This window comes from Grampus griseus (assembly GCF_964374135.1).
Source record: "Grampus griseus genome assembly, chromosome: 6".
NCBI classification, from domain to species: Eukaryota; Metazoa; Chordata; class Mammalia; order Artiodactyla; family Delphinidae; genus Grampus; species Grampus griseus.
This window is the reverse complement of record NC_139000.1, coordinates 52,430,136-52,455,805: the sequence shown is the minus strand read 5'-3', so window position 1 is coordinate 52,455,805 and position 25,670 is coordinate 52,430,136. Positions and strand designations below refer to the sequence as shown.

At 42.0% G+C, this 25,670-nt stretch overlaps 1 protein-coding gene across 6 annotated transcripts in view; it reads right to left on the bottom strand.

Annotated features, from left to right (window-relative positions):
• Positions 1-25,670, bottom strand: part of SMARCA2 (SWI/SNF related BAF chromatin remodeling complex subunit ATPase 2) — a gene marked incomplete at its 3' end in the record, with an annotated part of 172,636 nt that overhangs the window by 126,810 nt on the left and 20,156 nt on the right. For all 6 annotated transcript variants that reach the window (XM_082656489.1, XM_082656485.1, XM_082656488.1 and 3 more), the window contains 6 exons: positions 21,598-21,987; positions 14,280-14,535; positions 7,691-7,817; positions 5,334-5,507; positions 4,050-4,223; positions 1,106-1,276 (listed from right to left, as the gene is read on the bottom strand). In XM_082656489.1, the coding sequence (XP_082512615.1) occupies positions 1,106-1,276; positions 4,050-4,223; positions 5,334-5,507; positions 7,691-7,817; positions 14,280-14,535; positions 21,598-21,987 (1,292 nt within the window). The remainder of the gene's footprint in view (positions 1-1,105; positions 1,277-4,049; positions 4,224-5,333; positions 5,508-7,690; positions 7,818-14,279; positions 14,536-21,597; positions 21,988-25,670) is intronic.

Below are 25,670 nucleotides of genomic sequence, written 5' to 3'. Positions count from 1 at the left end.
AAGTCAGAAATTGGGAGCTGGAATTTTGCAAAGTCTATAATGCGACCTTGACAAGAAAATGAGGTATTCCTCACCAAAGAAATGTCGAAATGCAAGCCCTGACTCATCCCTTGTTCACCTTCACAATAAGGGAAGCTATCTTATACTAAAGAAATCAGGTGCAGAAGGCGCCTTTTCAATCACTTATTCCTCCTCCTTAATTATGAAACAGGTATGAGAATTCAGGAGCCATGAAATTAATTATTTTTTTGAAAAACATTTTGTGCAATTATTCAGTGCAGAGAAGAAATGATTAAACGCTACCAATCCTCAATCTTCACAATTCTAACGGAGACTTTCTGTTGATGTTTATACCTGGGCCAATCAGAACTGACCGTGAAAACAAAATATACACCGAGAACTATATTAGCAGACTACTTAAGCTTCAAAGAGGCTCTATATTTACAGGTTACCCTTGAATTGAGATATAGTATCTGCAGAGTAGAGGTTCTAAATCTTACCCCTTCGTTTCTCATGATAAATTGGATTATTTTACATAAGACTATTCACTGTTTTCTGTAATGACCTAAAACCCTGACTTGCACATTTACCTTAGTGTAAAACCGGGGCAGCTGAACTGAGCGCACAATCTTGGCATCGCTGTCTGTCCAAAGAAACAGGCTGAAGTATGTTCTAAAAGTATCCCAAAGCTATCTTTTCCATCTTCCTCTGGCTCCTTTCAATCTGAACATAGCATTTTCGTCTTCATTTTCACTCCAGTTTCTTAACTCAGCAGTCCCCTGCCTCGCTGGCATTGCACTTGAGCAAACATTTCTTTGTGCCCATGGTTTTCCTTTTCTACCGACCGTGTGTACTTAGTTTCTGAATGCTGGGTGAAACAGCGGAAATACGAGCCAAATATACATCCTGTCCATCATGCCGCCATCTCCAAAATGTTGCCTAGTACACCTAGTACATCAACCCATTTATATCAGCAATGTTTGCGATATAATCATCTAAGTCTCCCACTAGTGTAGTAGGAAGTACTCATTAAAGGGCAAGACATGCCTAAAACTGGTCGGCGACCACACGTCCCCGGTTCAGCCACAGCCACTCAGGTGCTCACCTTCCTCTTCTTCCTCCTCTTCTTCTTCTCTTTGGCTGCCTGGGCTTGCTTGTGCTCCCAAACCAGATTAGTCAGGTTGGCCACATACTCATCCGTCTGCTGCAAAAGGTATGCTAAACGCCTATCTTTCTTTTGATCGATCAGTTTTCTATAGCCCTCTTCATCTTCAGCCTATTAAGGAAAGAAGAGCGTGATCAGAACATAATAAAAGTTTGCAGACGACACCTTTTTCCACTCATCCCTCCCCTTGATAGTCTGAACTTCGGTGGTCCGCGCAGCACACCGAATGATTCTGGCCACCCGAGTTCTCGCACCCTGTCTGGGAATAGGGAACACACGGAGGTACGATGCCTATGCCCCAGGACACCAGAGTTCACGGCAAGGTCAACACACATAACTATCTGTGTGGTGTGATCAAGCACTCTGAGCCAACTTTTCATTCTTTTGTGTTCCTTTAACTGCGCAAAAAGTGTTAAAATTTCAGGATTCACCATCTGAAACTTATTCTTAACTTTATATTTTGGAAAGTCAAATATAATCAAAAGTAGAGAAGGTAGTATAATCTCTCATATAACCAACACCAAGCAACAAAAATTAACTCCCCATGACTCCCGTTTGTTTCGCTGCAGCCCTTCCCCCACCTCCTCCCTGCAATCCCAAACTGGATTGTCCTGAAGCAAATTCCAGACATAGTAGCTTTTCATTCATAAATATTTCAATAAGTACTTCCAGAGGCAAGGAACTGAATAGGTTTTGAACAAATAACTTCTTATACTTAAAAGCATTACAAGAACTTCCCTGGTGGCGCAGTGGTTAAAATCCACCTGCCACCGCAGGGGACATGGGTTCAAGCCCTGGTCTGGGAAGATCCCACATACCGCGGAGCAACTAAGCCCGTGTGCCTCAACTACTGAAGCCCGCTTGCCTAGAGCCCGTGCTCCGCAACAAGAGAAGCCACCGCAATGAGAAGCCCGGGCACCACAACCAAGAGTAGCCCCCGCTCGCCACAACTAGAGAAAGCCCGCGCTCAGCCACGAAGACCCAATGCAGCCAAAACTAAATAAGTAAATGAATTTATAAAAAATGTGGTTGACTGGGAGGGATTTTGGTCAGCACTGCATAATGGGCCCAGATGACTGGAGACAATTCATTAGCACCTGAAGCCTGACAGTGCTGAGCCATAAAACAGACACAGTACTTCCCACTTCTACCTCCTGTTAAGCAATATTATGAGGTTAAATGGAATAAAAACTGATGCACTCTGGGTCATTTCCAGAGAAATCTTTTTATACATCCCAATAAAAGGACATCTCAAAAATATCTTCCTCATGTGATGCAGGATAAAAGGAACACACTGCAAAATCTTTTAAGAGGCAGCTCTTTACAGAGAAGCTTAGGTTTTTCAGTCCAGGGCTGTCCCTCCAGCATCTGCCCGAGTAACAGCAGCTTCATCACTCCGTCTGGCTGCTGTCTGCCCCACGGATGAGCATGAACCTCAAATGCTATTATAACTGTAATTGCTTTTGGTTATGGTTGATCTCACTTGAAGAAAGAATGATAAAAAAAAACTTCAGTGTCTCTGTTATCTGTATATTCCATCATTTAATTGCGAAAATTAATGATTTGCAAATGCCTAATCATTAGTGTCAAGCCAATCTGTTACTGAAGTTCTAATATAGTTTCACTTCAGTTGAATCAGACAAATTTGACTGTTCCCTGCTCAAATACTATAAAATGGTCTCCCCAGCTAGTTAGCCGTCTCCTGGTCCCCTCCCTCCCCAAAAAAGAGAGGGAGGTAGAAGGTAAGATTTAGTAGACCTCGGACACAGAGCCTTTTAAAATATGGTGTTCACTCTCCGAAATCCAAAAAAATTAATGACAAAAAAAACGCAAACCGTAATACCAGCCAGGAAGACTATGTCATTTGGAATTTTCCAGGGACATAATTATGGGTTGAGGCTAATGATTTTATCTTCATCCAGTACCCAGGCATTACATCCCAGATAGAATTTGCACGTCTCCTATCAATATACATTACACACACTTTTCTAAAATCCACGGTGTGCTCTGAGGTCCGATTCCAAATATAAATGGCCAATAAACTCAAATACGCAGGCCAGTGATATAAACCAATTCCTTCTGTGTTTATATATCCATTAAAAAGTAACGGTGGAAAAGAAATGACCCATGAATAGCCTTGGACAATAACATGGCTATGATCAAAAAAGCAGCATTTCAAAATTAACTTAAAAATCACTTTTTAAACTGTTAGAGAAAAATTTCTGCCAGAATTTTGAAGCACCAGTGCCTTCAAAAAAAGAGAACTTCTTAGATTCCAAGACACAGCTTCATGAGATATTCATTCAAAACAACTTGTGTCATTAGTCTCAAAGAGGCAACACTTTAAAAAGAACTGCCGTTTCCATCCTTCCAGGTCTGGTGATCAAAACTGCAAAATATAGTACCTGCCTTTATGTAAAAAGCTATCATCTGGGGCTTTCCTGGTGGCGCAGTGGTTGAGAGTCCGCCTGCCGATGCAGGGGACACGGGTTCGTGCCCCGGTCCAGGAAGATCTCACGTGCCGCGGAGCGGCTGGGCCCGTGAGCCATGGCTGCTGATCCTGCGCGTCCACAACGGGAGAGGCCACAACAGTGAGAGGCCCGCGTAGCGCAAAAAAAAAAAAAAGAGCTATCATCTGAATAACAGTGCCACCCTAGGACATGGAAACCCTATACTCATCAGTGGTAGCCCTAGATTTGTGGCACTGCACTGTCTAGGAAAGGGAAGATATTTTTACTCCATCCCGGTGAAGTTCAAAGGAATGGATTAGTGTATTTGATAAGCAGCTTTTACTCTCTCCTTCTACTACAGCATGTTTAACATTCTCAGTGCAGATGGCTGTGAGGGGAGCATTTTCCTGGGTTCCTGTAGGCAGGCCCCTTACCATCAACCTCCGCATTCTCTCCTTTTCGATCCGCTCGGTCTCCTTCTTCTGCTCCCTTTCAGTGTTGGCGTGCCAAGTGGCCACTGCTTTGGAAAGCTTCTGGATCTTCCCAGCCACAGACCGATGGTACTCCTTAAAATCTTTTGCATGCTGCAAAATACTGTTCAGGTATTCCTAAGGGATCCAAAGTGGGGAGAAGAGAAGGCTTAAAATTCAGTTCCCAATGTCGTTTGAGGTTTCATCATAGTACAGGGAAACTCTGTGTATGGAACACCCATGGGGGACTAGAACCTATTTGGGGACAGGTGCCCTGGTGTGTCTCCATAGCTGAGGTGTGGGCTATGTAGTGGTGGGAAAGATGACGTCTCAAAGTTCGTTTTGGGGCCAGCCGGTGGAAGAGAAGCCTCCCCGGCCTTGAGGGTGTGGCCACGTGAAAATGGAAAGATCAAAGGTTGAGAGAGACCTGCAAAACAGTGATGATAAAATTTAAAGCAAATCACTCCCAGATAAACCTCAGGGAGACGGGTGTTTCCGGTGAGAAGCGTGTTACAGAAGTGTTTCTTCTGCTCTCACTTAAATACCTTAGAATTGTCCCTCAGAAGAAGTTTTATAGGAAGCTAAAATTGCCATACATCTTTTGTATCCACTTTTTAAATAAAGAAGGGGAAACTTAAAACCTTATTGACACTTAAGTCCAACACTTTTCAAAACAAAACTTAATCAAGGCACTAAATTAAGCACAGAAAAACAAGTAAAATTCACAGGATTACGACACGAGATCAGATCCTACATCAAAATATTTCCAAATCCCTAGAAAGGAATGTTTTAAAATATCTGCCCCTGTGAAACCTTCAACTGGGCCCTTGAAAAGCCCCGGATACTATATTTATATCTGTGATAAAAATAACGGTTTGCCCTCTTCTTTCCAAGTTCCCTCTTCCCCAGGACTTTGCTCTAGGAAACACGCCTGTGCCTACCCAGTCAGCAGCATCCCATGGGGTTATGAATTTGACACGTGACTGGAATTCAGAAAGCAGGGTACCCCCACCCCCTTATCCTGTACTGACCGTTTGCATGTCCTTGCGGAGGTCACCTACCACTCTGGCTGGGCCTAGGTTTCCTCATCTATGACATGGTGTGGTTGGACTACGTAAGCTCCCAGGATCCTTTCTGTGACGTCCCCACTGCCCGCAGTTGTCCATTTTTCAGTGGTTCTGACTCCACCCAGTTTCTTGGTTAGCATCTCTGCCAACGGCGGGGCACCCAGAGCCCAGGCCCAAGTACCTGGTGCTTCTGCCGACGCTTCCTCTCCTGCTCGATCTTCTGCTGCTTCTCCAGCTTCTCCGTCATGCGGGCTTCCCTCAGGGTCTGGCGCTTGCTCCGTTTGTATGCTTTGGAGTTGAGGGCCGTCTCCAGGGTCGTGTCCCGTCGCATGCAGGCCACTACCTCCTGTCTCAACTGTCAAGAGGGGAGCAGTTAGAACACCTCCCCAGACAGAGGCCAGACCCCCGTCGTCCCCTGCCCTCCATTTAGTGGAGCCGAATGGTGACTCCCTGAGTTTCTCCATCACAGTTGGCCTTTTAGGAAACAAAGGGACTACATCATGCTGAATGTATATGGTATTTTCAAAGATGCTCTAAGTTTTCTTTCCAAAAAATTCAGAGAGGGAGCAAGTACGGCACTGTTAACAGTAAAGAAAATAAATCAGTAAGTAAGTAGAGGATGTCTTGGCTTTTAAATAAATTGATTCACTCTATTTAATTATCCTAATGATATTAATTAGTTAATAAGCTTTTTACATTTTTTTACTTCATTGTAAGTGTCATGCTAACTTTCTCTTTGTGCTTAAAGATTAACGTGAACAACGCTGGGCAAAAAAGAATAGAAGAGTTACTTCCTGCTCATGTGAAGTAGCTGCAGATATGCAAACAGTGCTAATTCATCATCTCATGTAAAAGACGGGAAATACTAGTTTGGGCTTCCTCCCGGTCCTAACAATGATATTCTTTGCAAGATACTTAATTTTTTTTTTTTTACTGTATTATGGACTTCTTTTAGATCAGAAATATAGTATTTCATTCATATTGTATGTTACGTGGTGGTAAAAGGTGGGAGGTGGAAACATACACTGAAATAGCAATTCGACTGAATCTGAAATCAGCATCCATTACAGCTCATTTCATTGGAAAACTTCACAGATTACAGATTTTTCAATAATATGAAGCAAAAACCAGAAACCAATCAGAATCCAGCATAGTGAAGCTAATTTGAATCTAATCTTATTCCTGAAAATACTCATTTAACAAAATTTTATTAAACAGCTTATCAAGGCATTTTATGAAGTTACCTGTAAAAAAGAAGCAAATGGAATGCAGAAAGTTTTTTCTTTTCTTTTTTTGTTTTTAGGTTAAGCTCTAATCTACTCTCACAAACCTATGGTCAAGTAGCCGCCAGCCACCATGATGCCCCTCTTGCGATACTATAACCAACAAGGCAAAACGTATTTCCAAGTTCATATGACAATAGCAAGAGGGATGGCCTTGTGATTTTGCTCACATCCTCCAACAGACCAAGGCATGTAATTCAGTACTTCCAAACTACTTTCAGTCATTAATTATTCATTTTGCATGCCCCGAGACCTTCACCAAACAAGCCCGTCTGACGGGCGAGGAAGCATTCCTTTTCCCCTTTGGCTAAATGCCGCTGTGTGATGACCAGGGGACCTGAAGCTTTGGGGTGAGAAGGCAAAACTCGCCAAAGTGAAAATCAGCTCTACTTCATTCCACTAGTCTCCTACTGATTTAGCAATTATAAAATAGAGCACTATGCTAGCCTTTCATTTTTTTTTGGTATGTGGGCCTCTCACTGCTGTGGCCTCTCCCGTTGCGGAGCACAGGCTCTGGACGCACAGGCTCAGCGGCCATGGCTCACAGGTCCAGCCGCTCCGGGGCATGTGGGATCTTCCTGGACCGGGGCACGAACCCGCGCCCCCTGCATCGGCAGGCGGACTCTCAACCACTGCGCCACCAGGGAAGTCCCTATGCTAGCCTTTCTTAATCAGTGACTACTAAGAACACAGCAAGAACAATAGATACAAATTCACTGATAAGTCAAATATGGGGGTCTGATGTGATGAAATGCTCCAAAAGTAGGTGTTGATGAACAATCAACAGTTACAAACCAGTTTTATGTATTTCTATAAACAATGAGCTATTTAGTTGAGTGGCTTTCGTGTTTGTTAAAATGATTTTCATAGTCACGGCTAGGATTTTACATTTCTCTTTACAAAGAAGCTCTGATCTATCACCTTCCTGTTTTTCTTTGAAACCATAAAGGCAAACATAAGCCATCCCATCTGTTCTCAAGGTTTCATCTACAGTAACAAAATGCCGTAACTCTGACTTTGGAAACCATAATATGGAAGAAAAGAATGTCTCTGATGTACAGAAGAGAAAAACAGAATAATAAGCAGTTAGTCTTCATTACTTTTAGTTCTGTGCTGCTGGTCGAAAAGATACAGTCTTTTACTAAGTTTATATCTTTATACCAATATTGAACGACTTAAGGAAACACACAGATCACACTCTGGAACAATTATATTTATTTCCTGCACCTCAGATGTGCTGGGGAAAAGGTATTACCTGACGCTGGAAATTGAGTAACCGAAGTGCTTTCAGTTCCACGGTTGCTTTGGTTCGTAAATCTGGTGGCAAAGAGCCAGGGAGATTTTCCAGTTCCTGTATCCTATGGGCTATGCGAGCCTGAAGTCTAACGGAGATAATAAAATGGGGGAGGGGGAAGGTGGAAATATACATTACAGTCTGGTCTTAAATGATAGACAACAACCTTAGGTTTAAGTTCACCTTCCAGATACTGACGGCCGATTTCTGATACCCAACTAGATTATCTGATGTTAAACAGAGAAAAGCTACCTTTGCATTAATGCAGACAGGTGCTATATTACTTAACACTTTGGCCTTCTTCACAACCTCTCTCTAACAGCCAGGAAGGAAGGCTCAGAATACATCTAGGAGGAAAGTCAAGCCCCATGGCTCCCTCCAAAGAGAGAGAGAAAATGAGACAGGAAAATATGACTTGCTCCCGAACGCCTGGCCAGCCAGAGTGCAGAGCTGAGACGACAGAGTTCTCTTTCTAACTTCTAGTTCTGTCCTAAGGCAACGGGGCCATTTGCCCTCCTTGCCAAGGTGCTGACAATGACAGCTAGTAAAGCTGAGTGAACAAGAGCAGTGTTAGGTGCTGAGGTCACAGAAACCAGCCAACCCAAAACATTCAGAGAGGGAGAGCGCGCTACCGGCCACAACCATTTCCTCTGCGAGCAGTGCTTGCTTGAGAAAAGAAAAGGCAAATTAGGTATTTTTAAAAATGAGGTTTGGAGCAGCAGTAAATAGTAAACAGTTTTTAAAAACTAAGAATTTCCAGAAAAGGACTGCCGGGGAGTCTCATTCTGGACATCATCAAAAAATAGAACTATAGGTACTTCCTCACAATACGGGCAGAATAGAAAATAAAAGACTTACTACTTTATTCATTTGGGATACTATTATTGTTAGTCATAGAAACTGGTTTTAGGGTTCACCTGGATCCTATTCTTACAAATAATTACATGCCATCTAAATCTATTTTTAGAATGACCTCCCCCCACATTTGGGGCAAAACTGTCTTGGAATAGATTTCGACAAAGAAAGAACAGTAAAAGGTAGTAAGTTAAACTAAACTAATAGTAACTCCACTAAGTTAGGTGCATATAAAGCACAATTCTGTCTCTCTCTCTCTCTCTCTCTCTCTCTCTCTCTCTCACACACACACACACACACACACACACCTCTACAAGGTAAATGCGCCATTTTATTGAAGAGAAAACTCAAGTTCAGAGATATTAAGAAACATGTGGACGTCACAGAGCCAGTAAAGGAGAGAGCCGAGGCTGGAACCCTCACTGGCCTGACACAAACACCACTGCAACGATAATTGCAGATAATTAAAATATACTTCCTAACTGCAAACTCCCTTGGAACTCAGCTATAAAAATTGATAATTAAAGATTCTGTTAAAAATTAATATTATGCTTTTTTTCAACCTTTATGATGCTGTCTGTTGATATAAAAAAGTAAAACCTTCTGTGACTTAGATGTTGCAAAATATCTTAATAGTTCATATAGCCCAAATATCAAAATGAGGGCGTTTTTAAAAACTTAAGAGTTGTTTGCTTTGGTAGAGAAATAAAATATCATCTTTTTCAAAACTTCAAAAATGATAGTAAGAAGGGTAATGCATCATTTTTCATTGACTTCATTGACAATAATATTCTGATAGATTCCTCTTTTATTTGGTATATACGTGTTATTAATTCTGATTTACTAAATGATTTATCATAATGTGTTATTACTAATATTATTGTTATTGTGTGTTATTTCAACTATGCATACCAACACAAACAACAGTACTTTTAAATGGTTTAACCATGCAACAGACTAAAAATGTGTTAGTTCAAGCAACAACAATAAACTTTCATCAATTTATTCTCTTGATCAAATTGTTCAGACTCTCCCAACTTTCTTCCACATTCCTTTTACTAGTGATACTCATGGGATTCTCATCACAGTTTAAAATTTTTCTTTGTATGAAACAAACCTTTACTTTCTTTAGCCAATTCAATTTCTTAAATACGCACATAACCAAAAATTCCCAAATAGAGCAACAGGTGACGGATCTTAACAACTAGGATATTAAGAGAAAAATCTATTACAGATTCTTCTCAAATACATAATTTAAAGGGGAAAAAACTAAACCAAGATAATTTTACTTGTGTAGCGTTAAGGCCATACTAAAGGAAATTTAGATACTACAGCAGGGTGAGATATGGTTATTCTGCTTCCTTGGTTCTAGATTTATTGCAGACCCTTTTCATTTGACTATCGCAGAATGTTTTCAAACTATCCCTTGGTATTGTGTTTTACTCTGTTTGACAAAGTGGGTCAGGTGCTACATTAGAAGAATGGCTGCTTTTTCCTTAATCATCTAAACGACTATGGAACTAGGCCTAAATAAATAATCTTAGGACAACCGGGCTGACCGTGTAGAGACTAAATCACACTGAACCGGGAAAGGGGGGAGTTGGAGAGCGGAGAGGAGAAGTAGGGAAGTGGGGAGGTGTGGAGTGGGGTAGATGGAGCCTTGGCTGACTTGGGCATGGGAGGGGGTGAGGGGTTAGGAGGGGTGCACTTCTTCCTGAAATGACTGCTTCCCCAAAGGGCCTAGTAATTTGTCAGTGAATTTCAGATTCCCCAGCACAAAAGAATCTTTCTTTTATGAAAGGGAGGCAAGAAGTTAAAAGTGCAAACGTGCAAACTATAGGAGAAGAGGAAGGGTAGATTCCAAAGTAAAATTGTATGCATTCGATTCAGCACACGGTGTGTGTTTGTGTGGGGAGTAGCAAAGGTACAGGAGGGGCTTCTTTTTACGTAGAGAATTTTATCAGCGTGTGTGTGGTGGTTAATAGAAATCTTCGTTTTAAATAATGCGCCTCTCCAGACAATTTCATCTTCCCATCAGTGGGATTCAGCAGGTAGCCCGATAAGGAGATAGATTCAGGATTCTAAACTTTCCGAAACAACAACAGATGTAATACTGCATAACTGCGGGAGACTCATTTAGGGTCCTCATGGGTACAGAAAATTGAAGCAGAATTAGGTCGCTCAGGTTTTTCATACAGATTGAACAGTAAATCAAGAGGGCTTACTGTTCTGACAAGAAAAAGAGTTCCATTAAAGGCGACAGATATTTGTTCAGGTCCAGAGGAGAAGTTTATGATTCCTGTAGGAGAGTGATTTGAACAGAAAATGACACTGGTACATTTTGTTCCTTCCAGGAGCTGAGTGACACCTTTTAAAAAAGAGAGAGAGGGAGACTGACTTTTGGCAACTCTGCTGAGGAAGCGGCTCTTGGTGATTTCTAAGAAGGAATTCTCAGGGTTGTAATGGAGACCAGGGCAGGACAAAAAACACGGTAAGGGACTATGCTGGCTTCCTGAGGCAAGGAGGCTATACTACTGCTTTCATACTAAATTCTGACTTGATACCAAAGAGCGCTCACATAATTCAAAGATGCTCTTCTGATATAAACGCCTTTCAATGTGAAATATATTTCTTTCTCACACAAACATCTGTGTAATTTACATGCTAACATGATAATTCGTGGAGCACTTCTGACCAACCCTCTAATCCTAGATGGAAGAACTGAAGTTAGGCACATTGACAGGGCCGAAAAAGCATGCCAAAACACCAAAAAAAAAAAAGTCACTGACACTTACTACAGAGAAAAGCAGTACAGTTCCATCATGAGAAAAGGATGGTCTAAAAGAAAGGATCCAATTTAAATGAGAACAAAATGTTTTTAACTGAAGAGCTTGTATAGATCTGAGGCAAAGTGTTCATATGCAGAAACTTATTTATGCTATTACTGAAAAAAGATCAATCTGTCAAAATTCTGATTTTATGAGGAATAAGGAAAAGCGGCCAAGTGACTTAAAAGTAAAAAAAATTAAGATTCTGACAATTTCCTTTCAATTTTCATAGGCAAGGTAAGTGATATTACAACAGTCAAAGAAACGAACATCTGTTAAAGAATTTCTGACAGGTGATTTTTGCTCAAACCAAGTTTATGAAATTATAAAAGAGACTTTTTTAAAGACCTTGCTCAAATCCTCAATCAGGAGACAAAGATAGACTGGACTCTTCCTATCAGTGCTAAAGGGTAGTAAGCCGTTCTCTCAAAGAGGGGCAGAAGGAAAAGAGTTTTTTAGCTGTCTTTTACAAGTGCCTAAGGGACTTAATCTAACCCTTTTTAAGGGATAAATATAACTAATCTCTGCAGCTGGACAATTTATCTTCATAGAGGCAGAAGCCAGCTACTGCTCTATAACTGAAGAAGACAAAAGATGCCCCTACAAAACCCTGCCAGCGTAAACCTTAGCTTCTTCTCAAGATGGCCACGGGAGACTTCAGGCCAAAAGACCCACCAGCTTTGTGAACCCAGGCTTGCCAAATCAACCACTTCAAAAGCCAGGCGGCTTAACAAAAGAGGAGACATTTATCAAGTAATAATACTAATATGAAAAAGAGCCATTCCACCACCTTCTGCAATGATTACAATTTAAAAGATACTGATAGATACTTTTTTTTTTAATTGACACAGGTGTGGAGGACAAAAGCTTTCCACACACTGGAATAGGCTAAATAGTACTGATTAATACTGAATACTTTGGGAGACCATCCCTTAAGATCATTTTCAAAAAAAGTGCTAAAATGAGCTCATTACAAGAAAGGCCTGCAAATACAATTCTGGTAAAGATGAAAAAAGAAGGTTTAGGAGTCAGTAAGCGTGTACACGCACACACACGCACGCGCGCACACACACACACACACACACAACATAGGATGAGTAAGGGGGAAAAAAATCTGGATGTATTTCTAGGTATAGTGTCTGTGTTACGAGGGTAGTTCATATGATTTAACAAAGGGACTGGTAGCTCTGTACCTTCAAGGTGGGAAAATAACGTTAGCTCTTAGGAAGTCAGAATTTCAGAGTAACCAAACGATACCCCTCTATCTCATTTACTGTCTTTAAAAAAAAAAAGACTTTTGACTTTTTTATTCAATAGCAACATAAAGAAAGGACTGCATATGAATACAGTTTTTCTGCCCCAAATGAGTACACAGTGCTAATATTTGACTTTTATACCACACTGCGATTATTCACCCAACAGAATCTGCCTATTAACACTGAAATATCAATTGATGATGGGTATCTAGCTCTCTAGGGATACGTGAAAAGCTGAAAACAGAAACATAAAAGCTCTTAATTGAGGATTAGTAATAGCAGTGAAAATAAAGTTATACTCTTCATCCAAAAAGGTACACACATTTAATGGCAAGTTACTGTGATTTCTTTCGAAATAACTCTTAAAGCTGGTAACTTAGTATTTTAATAGAATAACAGATAAGTCACGTGTTTTCCAATAAAGAGTAAGGTAATGTTTTTAAATAAGGGCTCCTAGACATTATTTACTAACATCCCCTATAATTTTTAAACCCTAATTGTCTTTTAACTTAAATCATACTGGGGAAATAATAATAATAGCTAATATGTATTGACAGTCCTTGTATCATTTTATCTTCTCCCTACAAAAGATACTATAATACCCTCTTTTAACATAGGAGGAAACTGAGTCACAGAAAAACGATGTAACTTGAGGAAGGCAACACAGCTAATTAGTGGCAGAGCATGCTTTCTGGCTAACTCCCAAAACCGTGATCTTCGTTTCATCTTATCTTGACTCAGTACTTACTGGACTCTCTTTTTGGTTGACATTAACCATGTACATCAAGGATCTGCTAACTACAGCCTGCCAGCCAAACCCTGCCCGTAGCCTGTTCTCATAAATCAAGTTTTACTGGAACACGGCCAACACAGCTGCTTTCACACCATCAGGGCAGAGCTAAGTAGTTACGACAGAAACTCTAGGGCCCTTTACAGAAAAGGTTTGCCAATCCCTGATTTAGATAAATGTGCCAAATCAGGTGAAAATGAAGTTTTTGGAGTAAGAGTTTAAATAAGGACCCCATGTGAAGACACTTACATAGGGCCTAGCCCAAAAGCTAGACCAAGCCACAGACCAACAAATGCATGAACTCAATCAAAGAAGACATTATATCATGCTACTGAAGTACCGCTTTAGTATCACTAGATGTGTCATTAACCTGAAGGTTAGGCCAACAGAACACTCAACATCTGAGCCGCTTACAGTCACCATTCAAGGACAAACTGACAAACCAGAAGGAAAGTGCATCATCTAAGTGTGGGCTGACGGCCTTCCTGGATCTTTAGGAACTCCGGGCTGGACTTTTGATCTTGGCATGTCATAGGGGTGCATAAAAGTCTTCTGACTGAATGAGTGAAAAGCACAGTCCTGGGAACCTAGAACCCCCAGAAGAGGGTCCTCACCCCCATCCCAGTGGCAAAGAAACTCTTCTCTTGAGACTTTGTTCTAAAATCATTCTCAAGCCTGAGTCTTGGCCTCTGCAATTTCCCTTAGTCCTTTCCCTGGTCCCACAGAAAAGAATGACCACACCACCAGCAGACACCGGACCCCCTAGGCTGGGTGGTACCTGCCGGAATACAGCGTCTTTACCCCCGGGGCAGGTGCATTACCTGTACTCCCGCTCCTGCAGAATCTCCACGGGGTCCAGGCCCTGCGGTTTCTGGACGGGGCTGATCCGGCTCTGCTTCTGCTGCAGCTGCAGGATGGGCGAGGGCTGCCCCGGGGTCGGCTGTGGCACCGAGGGCCCGGGCACGGCGGCCGCGGGCGGCGGCGCTGCTGCAGGGGGCGCAGGCGAGGGCCGGCCGCTGGGCGCGGGCACCGGCAGCTTCTGTGGGGGGCTCGGGCCGCTCAGCTCCGGCCCCGGGCCTGCGGGACAAGAGCGACATGGGCAGCTCGGGAGGAAAGGCACCCCGTGCCCATACCCGGCCTGCCCGCTGCCCCCTGCGAGCCCAGCGATGGGGACAAGTAAAGGTCTCACGAGAAGAAAACAGCAGGGAAGGGAGGAAGATGAGGAAGGCGGGAGGCGAAAGGAAAGGGGCAAAAGAAAGAAAAAAGAAAAAAATAAAGAAAAGAAGCTGGCATCTATCCCAAAGGGAAATGGACCCAAAATGACTCTTAGGTAATAAACTGATTAAGGAATGGACAGCCAGCTTTTAGTGTAGGTCTACAACGGGATTTTAAAAATAATTCCAGGTGCATTCAGGGTTCTGAAAAAGCAAGGGAATCACCCGCTAGTCGGATGCAATTTGGGTGTGGTCCCAAAATCACGTTTCGCAAACTACACCACAAGCCCCCTTCATCCCAGCGTGGAAGAGCCCTGCTGTTAGAACCCATGCTTTACAAGTATAGGCAGCAGCTCGCCAGTCCTCTGACGTGAACTAAAAGGGGCACGCATTTTCCCTAAATGACCTATAAACTGTATTTCAGGCTTCATCAGTGCATCTAGGGAACTTTAATTTTTTACTACGTATTAGAAAATATTTCTGAAAACATTCAGTGCAGGGGGAGAAAAGAATCTGCTCATTCCACCTAAGAAAACTTAGCAAATATTAAGATTCAAGAGAGCATTTTTCTCATGTTATCAGAATAAAGGGATACGCAATCATTAAGCTTATCAAAATGCACTTAAGTTAATTTAAAGCAATTTCCCACATTAAACTTCAGGAGTTTAAATTGATTGCTAGGTCTGGACCTAAAATAAGTGTTCCATCTCTCCTCTTAGGTGAATTTTTACTTACTTCAAAGTTATAAATAAAATTAGTGATGCTACCAGAGGGGTTAGTAAATTAAAAAAAAAAAAAAACTCAGTAAGCAGATGTTAAAACCTCTCATGGGCATTCTTCCAAGTGTTTTCTATATCTTTCCAGAGAAATATTAAAATCATTAAATGGTAACAAAACTAATCATCTCTATACTTCAGAGCGACTTAATAATTAACCATACAAAGACATACATTATGAAAAAGTAGACACATTTATTCAATTTCCAGCAAACGCCAGTTAGAAGTGGGCTTAAATGACAACGCAAGGATAGCAAACATTCTGACAGGAGGAACTGGAAGAGTTAGAAGAAAGTGCTTAGGAAACTACAGTGTGTGTGAGTGTGAGTATATGTGTCTGTGAGCATGTGTGTGTGTAGTGTTGTTGGTCTTCTGTTCACTTCCTTCTGAAATTAGGTAAGACTTTCCCAAAGACCTAGGGCTAGTTAAGACTCCTTGAGGTAATCTGTAACCCTTGTTCTAGCATTGATGAAAAGCTCTGGAGGGAAAAATGCATTTCTGTTTTTTTTGTTTTAGGCACTGTAGATATACTATTATAATAAAGAGATTCTTTTCAGCTAAGTACATTCTGATTCTTTTTCTGAATGGGAGGTCTTTTACATAATGCATAGCTTTTCATAATATTTCAGATTTAGTTTCTTTCATCCATATGTAAGAAACCAATTTCTAAACATTAAATCTTAAGGTTGTTAAGCATTGGGATGAGATATGGAGGGACATTTTTTATTATATTTTCCCTCGAGGCCTTTAAAACAGGATAGATATTTTTTATCTGGGTTGCTTGAGCCAAAAGAGAGGAGATAGAGATTTCTAGCAATTACTTTAATTCTCTGTGATTCTATGAATTTCCCTAATAAGCTCAAGAAACTGGTAGTTAAAAATATTGGAAGAATCTGTATGAGCACACCAAATAATAGATTTAATACACTGAAGCCCTTTAATAAAAAGAAAATCCGGGTCTTACTGATAAGATTAATATCATACTAATTACCCTACATTCAGTTCTCAAAGTGTTTTTCCTCCTTTCAAAGTTTAAATAAGTCATCAATAAAAGCCATACCAGTGCAATAGTGTACACATTTCACTTACTCTGGGCGTTTTCTTCTCTAGCATTGTGGCTTATAAATACTTATGTAGAAGTGTGTGCCAACTCCTCGAGGTATATTCAAGTCATTGTTTTTAAAACCATACGATCAAAGGGACGTATCCAGAGCGTGTCTGATATCCCCGGTTCCAAATCTAACCATTTTCAGCCCATGACTGTGAACTAGACCTGATGCATACACACAGCTAGGCTTCTTTAATCCATTAATACAGAGACATCCTTATGCGGTTGAAGGACCCTTAAAATTGAGAAGCCAGAGAGACCCAAACGTGGACTTGGATATTCAAATCTCCAATTCCAAAAGGACTACGACTCCAAAAGATACAAGGTGCACCTTGTGTCTTTCCAAAATAACTGATAAGTTTCACCTACGGGCTGTGTGAGTCTCAGCAAGTTACTCAGCCCCTGGTGCTTCAGTCTCCTCGTCAGTAGGATGGGGATAATAACAGTACAGTACTCACCTCACAGGGTGCTAGTGAGGATTCAATGAGACAATGTGGCTATGCGCTCAACCCTCAGCTCTGGTCATATTTACTGCCACAAAGGACACCAAGGTAAAGAAGCCTAGTTTAATCACTCAGCTTTTCAGAAAAGCTCCACAGCAAAAGAAAGGCTTTCAAGGAAATTTGGTACTGTATTAGCCGGCAAATTTGGAAGTGCACTCTTCTAGAGCAAACTTCAAAATGTTTCCACAGTTTAATACAACTCAGCACAAACACTCAGATAAGTCGGCTTGCCATGTGCTTCCTGCTAATCCCCCATCAGTCACAAGCAAACTCCTTTCTAACTAAAAACTGCAAGTTCATTTACTGCCTGGGTCTATTTTATCCTCCCTCCAACAGATTATAGAAACTTCTCTTTACAGAGGCTAGGGGACTGACTGCAACTTGCTGCAACTAGACATGCCCAGAACACAACTACCTAACCACGAGGTGTTCTGCCTGTCCTTCAGGCAGCTGAGCTGCCTGAATGGATTTTCTCTGTATCAACAGAAAGCATCTCGACAACAGACACTCACGGTCTGCAAAACGATAAGGACTCACGCCCTGATATCTTCAGATGGAGGACAAATTACATTCTTTAGCTTATCTCCTATTCCCTCGCCAATATAAACAACTTAGGCTGAATTGTCAGAGGTACAAAATGTGTCTGTTTTCCCGTCGGTCCTCACTTTAGAAGTCAAGGTAGGTAGACGCCCTGACTCTCCTGAGGGGTGTCCCACTGCAGCTAAGTGTTGGGGGGGAGGGATCTTTATTAGATGCCTGAATTTAAGAAACAGGTAAACAAACTTATTAAATTACCTAAGTCTCACATGTACAGAATTTCTGTACAGAGTTCCCACTTTACCCTCTGCACAGAAGGATGTTTATGCAAATAACCGTCTGTGCATTAGACAAGGATTTAAGTGGTTTCCAGAGGCTGAAAAAAATAAATGTAATAATGATGCTTAAATGAAGCATACGAAGAAATTTTAGATAACTAAAACAAGGAGAGGGGGAAGCAGGAGAGGCACAAGCACTGAAAAAAATCACCAGTAAATCTCTCACTTTCTACCATGAAGGCTTCCCTACCCACCGCAAAAAAACCCAAAACTTTTCAGTTCCTATTTTGAACTTTGCTTTAGTCTCTAAAAAGAAAAATGAATCAAAATTAAAAGAAAAACGCTGGGTTTGATTTGAGTGGAGCCCATAGTAGGCAAGGACCAGAGTTATTTACTTGTTCAGTGCACACTTCCGCCAGTCAAACTGCAGTTCTCTGGTGGTGGCACTTGTGGTGAATGATAACTTTGGAGTAGGTTTGAGGCAGATCACCCCAGCCAAAAAGATTCTCTTCACACATGAATGACACCCGCAAATGGGACAAGAGAAAAATGGAATCATAGCTACCACCCGTGAAGCTGACATACTTAAATTGATTTTTTCCTGAAATATTAGCAGAGGCATTTATAAGCAATTATATTGCTTTATTTAAGAAAAGGAGGGGGATAAACAATTAATACAAGTAATATTAACTTAAAAAACCTTTTTTGGTGTCTTCCTTGGACTTGTCCGAAATACCCATGCAAAAAAAAAATGTGTCTTTGTCAAGTAAGGTCATCATCTCCCTGTGAAATCTGAGATTTGGGGACAAGATGAGCAATGTAACCTCCCCCTCCCAGTGGCAGGAATGAGTCTGCTCTATTTGAAGAAAATATCCTCTTTCCTCCTTTATCCATAGCCTCTTTGCCCACTCTGGCACTATCCGCCCAAATATTTGCATTTCTAATGACTGCTGGAAATACAAAAGACACGAGCAGTGAGTAACAAAACAAGTTCCCCCTAATGACAGGACCCTGGCAGGGAAGATGTATGCATTGGGTAAAAAAAAAAAAAAAAAAATGGAGCCCTCTTCTCTGGAAATGATCCAGAAAAGGCACCCAGGGTTGTGTTGGTCAGGATGTGAAGTATTTGTTACACACAAGTGTCCGGCTAACTGAAAATCCATCCTTTAAGTTTTACTACGTCATCTGATCTCACTGTGGTGACTTTGGCTGAAAGGGTTTCTCAAACGAAATCACTTAGCTTGCTGCCTTCTTGAACAATACCCTGGAAACTTTTCCTATTGTGCGTAGGTCATTTTTTGTTGTTGTTGTTGTTTTTTGTTTTTTTTATCGGTACGCGAGCCTCTCACTGTTGTGGCCTCTCCCGTTGCGGAGCACAGGCTCCAGACGCGCAGGCTCAGCGGCCATGGCTCACGGGCCTAGCCGCTCCGCGGCATGTGGGATCTTCCCGGACCGGGGCACGAACCCGTGTCCCCTGCATCGGCAGGCGGACTCCCAACCACTGCGCCACCAGGGAAGCCCTCGTAGGTCATTTTTAAAAATAGCAAGCCTCGCTGAGGTCCATGATGAGGGCATACCCCAGGACAAGATGCGATGCACGGGGAAGTGTGCCTGTGTGACATGGTCCCTCACGATTACCTTTTGGGAGGCGCAGATTTCGCTCCTTCCATCTTAAACTACCAACAATCTGACTATGACCATTCAGCCTCTACTGGGACCTCCTCTAGTTAATGCTCCTCATATACTGAGATGCAGGATATCAAGGTCACCAATGTTGCTGACACCGTGTCTAGAGTATGAATAAAAAGGCTCTCAGAAAGGAGCAGAGATCCTTTTCCTTCCTATGCACAGGAGTGAAATGCCCGCACTTGGTACACAGAGCTTGGGAAAGAGCCTTTCCCTTGTCATGAGCCTATTGGTCACGAAGGAGCCAGGATGGGGAAGGGGATAAGGCCATGGGCTCTCCAGTCAGACTGCTGGCATTGAATCCTGACTCTCCATACCCGAGATGTGCCACACGTGCAAGGTACTTATTACTACTGAGCGTGGAGTACAAGGTAAGCTAGCAGGCACTCAGTAAGCACAAGCTACACACATGCATAGACATACAGACATTTTTGCTTCTCTCTGGCTGCATTCCTGAGAGCTAGTTTTTACAGTTTTAAAGCCTCTGAACACACTTGAGTGTTCAAACTAGCATTTTATGCATGGTTTTCCTGTACAACATTTTCCGTCTCTGATTTTTGGTCCCATGGGGTCCTCTACCTACCAGAGCATCGTGGTGAACACACCGAAACCTAGAGATGCCGCGATACTTTCTTGCTCTTTAAAAAAAACCATTCCTAAGGCTCCATCTACAATTAACAAGATGCGTTTATCCTTCTAGTAGGCAACCCTTAAGAGTTTCCTCTACCAGAAAAGAAACATTTACAAACTCAGAAGGTAGAATAATAAAGATAATAATAATCATCTGAACTCTTTCCCTTCGTCTAAGTCCCAAAACCTAAGAAGAAGACCGATATCCCAAACTAGTTGCAATGATCAGCTGTCAGGGCCTGCCCAAATGAGAGGGAACCATTCACAGGAAAGGGTGTCAAGGACAAGGAAGCACCCTGGAATTCAAATTCCCTAAGATTCAAATTCTCTGGAATTCAAAACTGTGGTAGAATAGAACCATAAACTCTGTGCTTATCTAGTTGCTAACCAAAACCTTCCCAGAGAAAACAACATTCAGGGACGATCACCCTAGAGCCCCTTGGAGCTCTGAATTCTATCCGTGGGATCAAGCCAGACCACCAGAAGGTCGTACAAAGGACTACCTCCTCTCAACCCATTATATAATGTCATAGCTTCAGATCTGATGCCAGGGCACATGGGAAATAGGCCATGTGGATTCTGTTACTCTCTTTGTTATGAACAAATGTTACCAATGCCTCTACCATGCAGTGCCCCTTACAATAATAATAACAATAATTTTTTAAAAAGTTCCCACCTGGGAAAGCTACTTTATACTCTCACGCTAGAAAAGACTCTGTGTCCACTGAGAAACTGGTAAGCAACTTCCTTCCGAGTGGTGAGTATCAGGCACCTGACCCTGTCTCCTTTCCTGACTGCCAGGAAACTCGAGTCACCTTGGAAGCTCAGATGCAGCAGCTCCTGTAGCTCCCCCCCACCCACATTGCCAACCTCCCTGACCTTGATTTCTACTTCCCTTTGTCTCTGATTTTCTACTTGGTAATTCCTTTACCGCAGGTATGCTTCTTCGGAAGCCTCCCCAGATGCTTTTCACAAAAAGGGACAGACGTAAATAAATAAATAAATAAACAGACACGACATAGCTCAAGGAGAGCAGATTCGAGACGTGCGTGTTGGCAACAGAACGCACGGGGTGTAGGGGTTCCTAACCTGGGGTGTGTGTAGACGGGCTTCCGACAAACCTCGCACCGCTTGAAAGAGAATGCGAAATCATGGGGCTTTGTGCTTATAGCCACGGCTTGTGCCAGAGTCTGCAAAGTTTAAGAAGCACTGCTCTAGGACGTAGGCAGAGGAGACCGAGAAGCGTGGCCAGCTAAGTGGAGCAAAGACAAGGGAGCCAGGGAGGTGCAACAGAAGGCTACGTCAGCCCTGGGCCGATACCACCAGCCCGGCACTTCTGTGCAGTTAGCAGTCCTTCTCGTCCGAGGTGGACCATCACGTTATTCATTTGGTTGCCTATGAACCTACCAGATGGCCTGCTGTAGTTGACAAGGGCCTGCTGCTGCGGCGGCGGCGGTGGCTGCGGCTGCGGTGGCGGCTGCGGCTGAGGCGCCGCCTGCTGCTGCTGCATGCCCGGCAACGTCCTTTTCCCCTGGACCGCGAGCTGCAGCGTTTCCGGGAGGGGCTGGCCCCGGGCCAGCATTTTGTAAGCTAAAATCTGAGCTCGCAGCTGATGCAGCTGGACGGGACTGAAAGGCGAGGGCCCCCTGTTGGGCTGGCTCATCGCCTGCGGGTCGCCTGGGATGAGGGTCCCTGGCTGGCTTGGTGGCATCTGCGGTGCGGTTGGGCCACTTCCCAATATAGGGCTGGAGACGTGCTCGGGGGCTCCCAGCGGAGACGGGTGTGGCGACATGTAGCCTAGAATGAAACACAAAAGGAGAGGTCACAGGCTGCCCCCCGCGACCCTGAAGGAGAAGCATTCCCGAACGTTTTGATAATTTCCTGAACAGCACTGATGGACAGACATCGAAAGCATAGGTAACTTAATAATTATGGGCTTTTATATAACTTAAAACATATATATCAAATGTATACATAATTTAAAGAAACAGGCAAAAGTAATTTTAATAACATATAATTTAAATCGACATACCCCAAATATTATCATTTCAAAGTATAACAATTATTAAAGAGAGATTTTATGTTCTTTTCTTCCTATTCAGTTACGACGCTGTCTCCACTGGGACTAACCACATCTCAAGTGATGGACAGCCATATGTGTCCTAGAAAGTAAACTGGTAGTGGCTGTCGTACACCTAAAGGAAGGGCACCAGGGGAAAGTATTATACATTAAAAGCAGCCCGACCTGGAGACCAGAACCTGAAGGTGGCTGCTCTGTCGCCGTGGGGAATGAGTCTCTCATGGGGATATTACTTGGTTTATTATAATGCACTTTATGAATAATTTGCCATGATTGAGGGCCTCCATTGTTGTAGGCACTAAGCAAGGCACTGTACATACTATTTTAGCTGAGTTCTCCCTGGAAACAGAGACTGAGGGAAGGATTAAGCGGAGCTGATTTATCTGGAAGGCACAGGGGCACTGGCAGGGGTGTGGAAAGGTGCTACGCGGAAAGGACGGCAGCCAGTAATGGGTGCATGATTAAGCCAGTTGCTGTAGTGGGTACCTGAAGATTAATCTCATGCACAAGTTCTGGGATAAAAGGCACATAACTTGCCTCCAAATTATCCCAGGGAAGGAGCTGGGGTATTTACACTCCATCACTGGTCACTGGTTATGACTCGGGGGATCATTAGTCCCCGGGGACTTTGCCATGTGTGAGTAAGGCGGACTCCAGTAGACTGAAGGTGAGATGGTAGACTGGCCAGTGGGTATAAGGCTGGTGGGAGCACAGAAATGGTAAGACGAATTAGAGGGAAGTGAGTGGAGTATACATGTTTTCTACAGTCCTCACCACATCCCCAGAAGATATGTACTGTCACCTCATTTTTTTAAAATGAGGAAAGGGAAGCTCAGCGAGTTAGCGAGTTACCCCAGGTCACACAACCAGATCTTGGTAGCTCCAAGATTCAAACCAAGGTTTGTCTGATTCCAAGGCGTATGCTCTTTCCATGGTCTAATATTAATTTGGTTTTATAAAAATAAATTAAAGGCTTGAAAGTTTCAAAAATCTTCTAGAACCATTTACGATACAATATAAAAATGAGAGTAATCTGCTTCGGTTACAAGAGATCTAAATGGGAAAGTTAAGAAGACTTTACTTAAGAAAGAAAAGTCAACATGCACAAAAATTTCAAGGAACTTATTTCAAGAGATGAACTGTACAGTCCGGACAGAGAATGCCTAGAAAAACACACGACCGAGCATTGCTGAAGGGAAATCCAAGGGGAAGGAGAGGACAGAGTGGCCTACTGTAGTCCAAAAGGTCATCTTCAATTCAAACTGAGTGTAATTCATCAACTCAGAGGTGTCCTAAGACACAAGTAAAACATTAGATTAAAGGGCTTTGCCTTTAATAAATGCACCTGCATCACACTTATTTTAAAGGTCATCACATGGGTGTTTATTAGGCACCTGCTGTGTGTGTGAACCCTTGTCACATTGGAGCCAAGACAGCTCTATGCATCTATGTGGAATCACAGCGGCCCAGGAATATCTGACCCACATTGCCTGGGGACTCATCATCGTCATCCACAAGACTAGAGAAAATAAAGGATACAGTTACTTTTACCTCAAACTGCCATTTGGAGAGGGAAACAAATTTAGCCTGATCCTCTAAGACAAGAGTAGGTTTTGTTCTATCAATTGGTGAATTGTAGAACTCCATTCAGAGTAATCCTGCCCTGAAGAGAAATGGAAAAACTGCTAACTCATTCCCCAAATCCCTACTCTATAAGGGAGCACAAAAATCACGCAGCCATTAGGATTCTAATTGGTCATAAAAGTTAGCCAAGAAAATGCCCCTGAAATCAGCTTGCAAGACAAGCAGAAATTTAAATCCCAGGATGTTGTTATTTATAACAATAAACATTTAGAGAATATCGATAACATACACTTAACTTCATCATTAACATTCCTCCTTCTTAATGAGGTTAACATTCACCTCCTATTTGTAATGCTGGTGCAAAATGGTAGTTTGTTCATTAGGAAAGCACCTTCCTAACACCTTTTTGACCAACCCTGCATCTACCACTGGAGGAAAAACTTCCTACTATAGTTACTGACATTTTCATGGTAGAAGGGATACAACCAGGTGTTAAAATGGGTCATGTCTCCTGCCTTCTAGTCCATCCTCCTTCCTGAGGGCATCATCAATTATAGTTTACCCATGTTAAATCACAGGATGCCTAATACAACAGACCAAAACATCAGACGATCCAATCTAAAGGCAACTGTGCAACGCTGTTCATCAAATCTGCTCTTTTCAGCTATGAACTCCTGGCAAGGCAAAGTTACGAAGATGAGACAGTTACATTAAGTACAGTAATTCATTTTACCTCACATTTGCTAAGAAACTAAGAGTGGAATAAAAATCATTTTCCAGAATTAATCAATACAACAAAATTCTCCCTCAAGTGTGGAAAGAAGAAGAAACTGGGGGTGGGAAAATTTGTTGCCTAGAATTTCTAGGGGATGTTAATAGAATCATTCTATCACAGTATGACATTAAAAATGTGACAGTGTTTCAGCTAAAGAGAGAGTGATTTCTTTTTTTTAATGACATGACTTGCATTCCATAAAACTTCAGGAAAATCAGAATCTAAATGATACAACATATTTTCATAATTATCTTCAGTTGAGAAAACAGTGAAGAAATTGCCTGAGAGTGAAATACCTTTGTCTGTAGGATGACTGTGTTGATGCAGAATCTGCTCTTTTTTTGAAATCTGGTTTGATTTGCTCATTTAAAAGAAAAGTAGTCAAAAACTGGCAGTTTTCCTTCCCTCATCTTCAAGGGCCATTATCTCCCTAGTTGCACCTTGCCTCAGAGAGAGGCAATCACCTCTCTCCTTTTAATAAACTTGAATTTTTAAGTGCCAATTTTATATGAATTTTCTCTTCACACACACACATACAAACATTAAATATTATATATTTGCCTTTAAAGGCTTTTTCTAGCCAATGGACTAAAAATAAACAACGTTATCATTGGGACCATAAGGTACACAATTCAGTATTTATTGAAGGAAATGGTTTTGCTTCTCAACCAATACCTTAAAATAACCTAATAGGTTGCTAGGTAGTTAAAGCTGGCAGTCTTCCGATCAACACCACACCTCTCTGTACCTGTGTGTTTATAAATGGCTTCCTACGATGGGGTTTTTAAAGATATATGTTACTATGGAGTCTGAATTCTTTTTAGATAATTATATAGACTAAGACTGCATTATACCAATACTACTTATTCAAAGACATATTTTAAATCACTAATTCCCCAGCTTACAAGGCACTTTACTATTATAGCGAAAAATATTACGTGCTAGTTCTGATTCCATCTAACTTAATGCAGACTTCTGCATTCCAAAGTAATTATAACTTACAGAAATTATATAAAAATTAAGATCTATTTAAAAGTGTTC